The 5,172-nt window shown below is 67.4% G+C and overlaps 1 protein-coding gene across 2 annotated transcripts in view; it reads left to right on the plus strand.

Annotated features, from left to right (window-relative positions):
• Positions 1-5,172, plus strand: part of DNMT3A (DNA methyltransferase 3 alpha) — a 32,519-nt gene that overhangs the window by 14,477 nt on the left and 12,870 nt on the right. For both annotated transcript variants that reach the window (XM_027669183.1, XM_027669184.1), the window contains exons 5-6: positions 1,574-1,620; positions 2,576-2,722. In XM_027669183.1, the coding sequence (XP_027524984.1) occupies positions 1,574-1,620; positions 2,576-2,722 (194 nt within the window). The remainder of the gene's footprint in view (positions 1-1,573; positions 1,621-2,575; positions 2,723-5,172) is intronic.

Raw genomic sequence — 5,172 nt, forward strand, 5'->3', positions numbered from 1 at the left:
TGGAGCTAGGAGAGGCAGGGATGGCTGAGGCAGGCAGGGATGGAGCTGGGAGAGGCTGGGATGGCTGAGGCAGGCAGGGATGGCTGAGGCAGGCAGGGATGGATGAGCTGCGCTGCAGATGCTGCCGCAGTCACGAGGCGCAGCCGCGGGAGCGCCGCAGCCGGAGCCGGGATCGGGGGGAGCAGGGTGGGCCGTGGCCGTGGCCGTGGGGCCACCCCGGTGCCGGGCGGAGCCGCACACCGGTGTGGGGGCCGGGGGTGGTGTCCGAGTGGTTCCCGGTGGTCGCCAGGAGGGCCCGAGGGGGCTGTGACGCCACCCGGATCTCGCTCCCTCCCCCAGGAGCCATTTCCAGCGCTCCCGCCGTGCCTTTGCCGAGCTCACAGCGCCGGGCTCGGCCCCTGCCGGACCCTCCCCTGCTCCTCCCGGCCAGACAGGGCTCCCTGAGCATCCTGTGCTCAGCACAAGCTGCAGCCACGGGCAGTCCCCACGCTGGTCATTGCCCCAGTTTGACCAGTCCCAGTGACAGAGGGGACCAGCATCTTGGAACAGGCCACGTCTCCTCTCCCGTGCCTCAGTTTCCCTACCTGAGATCGCCATGGAATTACGGGATGCCCAGGCACCCCTGAGGCACACACACAGTCCAACCCCCAGCATGGAGATGGAAAGGCTCCTGTTCTCCAGTGTCTCCCCCTGTCCCCAAGCGTCCTGCAGTGTCCCCCAGTGTCCCCCAGTGTCCCCCAGTGTTCCTTGCTGTCCCCCAGTATTCTTCAGTGTCCCCTACTGCCCCTCAGTACCCCGCAGTGTTCCTGATTGTCCTGCAGTATCCTGCAGTGTCCTCTGCCATCCCCCAGTATCCTGCAATGTCCCACAGTGTCCCCCACAGTCTCCCAGTGTCCTGCAGTGTCCCCCAAGGTCCCGCAGTGTCCCTTAGTGTCCCTCAGTGTCCTGCAGTGTCCCCCAGCAATCCCGCAGTGTCCTTTGCCGTCCCTCACTGTCCCCCAGTGTCCTGCTGCATCCCCACGTGCCGGCTGTGGGGGACTGTCCCGGTGTCATGTAGGGCTGGGGGACACCGGGGGGTCTGTGCCGGGGCGGTGGGTGCCCAGCAGCCAGGACGAAGCACCGAGGGACACTGGGAGCGGGTGGGATCCCCCCCTGCACCCCTCAGGCTCCCCCCTCTGCTCCCACAGCCCCGGCCCTGGGGGTGCGGGTGGTTCACACCCCCCGACGCCCGCGGTTATTTTTAGCCGCTTTCCTGGCAGCGCCTCGGCAGAACCTGCGGCGCGGATGTGCCGAGAGCACAGGAAGCAGCGGGGCCGCTTCCCCTGCCCGCCCGGGGGGGTCACTGCCCCGGACCCCCAAACCCCCGGCCGGGGACAGGACCGGCAGCTCCGTGCCGGCACAGGTCCGCCCGGGAGCACAGCCCAGCCCGGTGTGTCAGCCGGGGGTGCCCGTCCCCGGCACAGGGCGGGCCCTGGATGGGCTGGGGGGTCCCGGGTGGGCCCATCTCCCCACGGGGTCACAGCCCCACAGCCCCACAGCCCCCGCTCACGGCCGCTCTCTGTTCTGTGTGCAGGCAAGGACGAGAAGGAGGAAAACAACTTCGACACCCTGAAAATGGAGGCAAGTATGGCCTGGGGCTGGACCCCATGGGGCTGCACCCAGGAGACAGGCATGGCCCTACAGCCCTCCCCAGGAGATGGGCACAGCCCCACAGCCCACCCCAGGAGAGGGGCACGGCCCCACAGCCCACTGGCCAGCACAGTGCTTCCTGTGCTCATGGGCAAATCTCTCTTCACTCCCTTGGCAGGGAGTGGTAGCATCAGGGACAGGGTCCCCACGGGATGGGGGTCTCAGGTTCCTGTGCCCCAACACAGCTGGGCACTGGGCAGCTCCTGCTGCTGTGCTGGGGACCAGGTGGCACCGGGATGTGCCAGGCCAGTGATGCCCCTCCACCCAGCCCTGTGTGGGATGGTGTCTGCCCAGGCTGACCCCTCTCCTCCCCCAGATGCCCACACAGTGTGTTGGATCCTCTCTGGGGTGGATCCATGCCTGGACAGTGTCGACAGTGCCCACCAAGGTGCAGCTGGCCATGGCAAGGTGTCTGGTGCTGTGCCATCCAGGGCATTGAATTCCAAACTGGTTTGGGCTGGAAGGGACCTTAAATCCTATCCCATTCCACCCCCTGGCATGGGCAGGGACACCTTCCACTAGCCCAGGTTGCTCCAAGCCGTGTCCAGCCTGGCCTTAGACACTTCCAGGGATCCAGGGGCAGCCACAGCTGCTCTGGGCAACCTGTGCCAGGGCCTCCCCACCCTCACAGGGAAGAATCTCTCCCCAGTATCCAATCTCTGGGCATCCAGGTGCTGGTGCACACATGGCCAGAGCGTGTGTCCACGTGTACGTGTGTGCCCAGGCAGGTGGTGCCCCTCCTGCCCATCTCCCTCACGCAGAAGTGGGTGTCCCCCTCCAGCCCCCCGCGCAGCCCCGCTGTGTCCCCCACACCATTCCCCAGCCCAGCCTGCGGCTCCCAGCACGCTGCCACCCCAGTGCCCTGACCCTGCTCTCTCTGGCACAGGGCTCTCGTGGGCGGCTCCGGGGGGGCCTGGGCTGGGAGTCGAGCCTGCGGCAGCGGCCCATGCAGCGACACACCTTCCAGGCCGGGGATCCCTACTACATCAGCAAGAGGAAGCGGGACGAGTGGCTGGCACGCTGGAAGCGGGAGGTGAGGGCCGGCACCGCCACGGGGTGGGCACCACGTGGTCGGGGTGGGCACCGTGTGGTGCCAGCACCCCAACCCTGGGGTGGCCGCTGGGCTCCAGGGCTCCCCCAGCAAATCAGGGCAGCAGTGACGGCACAGAGCACTGGGCTGGGGGTGACCGGGCGTGTGAGGGGTGGTTGGCACATGCGGGGGGCTCGTGTGGGCACTCGGGGCACCTTGGCTTTGCCAGGCCGTGGGGCTGGTGGAGTGGGTGCTCCCTGCTCCTGGCGCTGCCACTGCCCAGCCCACACTTGGCTTTGGTGCCACGGCCACGGCAGGACCCCTCTTCTTTCCCCGTGTGCCCCCGGGGCCACCCTCACAGCCGTGGGCAGCAGAGCCTGTCCTCCTCCCGCGGGATGTGGCGGGATGTGCCGCCTGTTCCTGCCGGTTTCCCGGGGAACCAGCGTGTGACGCAGCCAGACCCGGCGGCAGGAGCCCGGCACAGGCGCGGGGTGGCCGCGGTGGCTGCCCGGGGGGTGCCAGGGCAGGGGCTCTGCGGGCGCCCAGGGGTCCCCACTGCACCCCTCACCCCGTCCTCAGTGTTGTCCCTCTCTGCCAGACGAGTCTCCCTGGCAATGTGTCCCCTCGTGCCGGTGTCACTGGCACCACACAGGGACAGGAGAGACTGGCACAGTCAGGGCATCCCACTGCACGTGGCTGTTGTGGCCAGGCCATCCCGTGGGGCACAGGGCACAGCTGGCACAGCCACAGTGTCCCCATGGGACACGGGGTGCAGCTGATATGACCACGATGTTCCCAAGGGACACAGGGAATGGCTGACACAGCCACAATGTCCCCATGGGGCACAAGGGACAGCTGTGCCCACAGGGCATGACCCCTTCCCTCTTCCTGAAAGAGGTCCCCAGGAACAGCCCCCCAATGCCTGGTGCCAGCCCTGCCTCATCTCACCACACTGGAGCCCCTGGGCACTTGCAGATTCTTCTGGGTGAAGGTCCCCAAGCTGTAGAGGTCCCCAATACGTGGGGGATCCCAAACCTGTCGTTGGTCACCTTTGGGCTGTGTTTTTGGTGGCCCAGTGGCCAGGCAAGGCCCCTCCTCATCCCCAGTGCCAGGGCTGCCCCCGCTGTGCCACCCACCACCCGTGGCCCGGTTTGGGGACACCCCCCCTGCTGTCTGGGGGGGTCTCAGCTCAGGTCACCGGCCCTGCTGTGGTGGGACAGCCCAGCCCCTTCCAGCCTTCCCTCCTCTTCCTCATCCCTGCAGCCTCTGAGGGCCACGGCTGTGGCTCACCAGCACCACGGTGATGGTGATGGGCAGGGCCTGGCACTGGGGACAGGGACATGCAGGGCCACTGTGGAGAAAGGGACATCCAGGGTCTGGCGCTGGGGACAGGGACATGCAGGGTCTGGGGCTGGCCCTCAGCTATCTGTGCTGGGACCCCCCAGCTGGGACCCCCCACCCTGTGCCAGCCACGGGGATGGGGATGGGGGTGGGAATCAGGATGGAATGAACATGGAGATAAGGATGGGGGTGGAGATGAGGACGGGGCAGGCTGAGCTGCCCGTGACCCCAGGGCAGGGATCAGTTGGGATAATTGTCCAATGGTGACATGCAGCCAATGTCCCTTAACGACCGGCAATGGGACATTTCCTATCTCCCCTCCAGGGCAGAGCAGGGAGAGGGGGGGCACCAGGCCCCGCTGGGACCCTGCCCTGTGACACTGCCAGCATCACTGTCACTCACCTTGTGTCCTCTGGCCCAGGGCCACTCCTGTCCCCAAACATCCCAGGTCCCCAGAGCAGCTTTTGTTGCTCTGGGGTGTCTCTGCTGTCACCTGGGGGGGGGGTCACAGACTCAGCCCTGTCCCCCCACTGTCCCCCGGGGGACACCCAGAGGTGGCACTGGGGTGCAGACGTGCAAGGCAGTGGCCCGGGGATCCCCAGGCAGGGCAGGGCCCCTCCGTGGTGACACCATCGGCCCCTTTGTCCCTCTCTGCACACAAAGGGTCCTGGAGCCACCATGCTGTGGCACGTCCGGGGACAGTGGGGGCCCTCAGGGACCCCCGGGGACAGTGGGGACCCTCGGGAGTCCCCCAGGCTGGTGGGAGGGTGGCAGGGCCTGTCCTGGGGTGCAGGGTCCCAGGTGTTTCCCATCCATACTGGGCTGAACTGGGGCAGCGGTGCCGCTGCCAGTCCCAGGCCGGTGTCTGTGCTGGGCTGAACTGGGCGGTGCAGCCCCAGACCAGTGCCCACACTGGGCTGATGAACTGGGCCGTGTGACCCCAGACCAGTGTTTGCACTGGGCTGAACTGGGCAGCGCAGCCCCGGCGCCTTGTCTGTACTGGTCCGAACTGGGCGATGTGTGCTCAGCCCGGTGCCCGTACTGGTCCGAACTGGGCGATGTGCAGCTCAGCCCAGTGCCCGTACTGGTCCGAACTGGGCGATGTGCGGCTC

This window comes from Corapipo altera, unplaced genomic scaffold (assembly GCF_003945725.1).
Source record: "Corapipo altera isolate COAL_440 unplaced genomic scaffold, ASM394572v1 288, whole genome shotgun sequence".
In the NCBI taxonomy this organism is placed as follows: Eukaryota; Metazoa; Chordata; class Aves; order Passeriformes; family Pipridae; genus Corapipo; species Corapipo altera.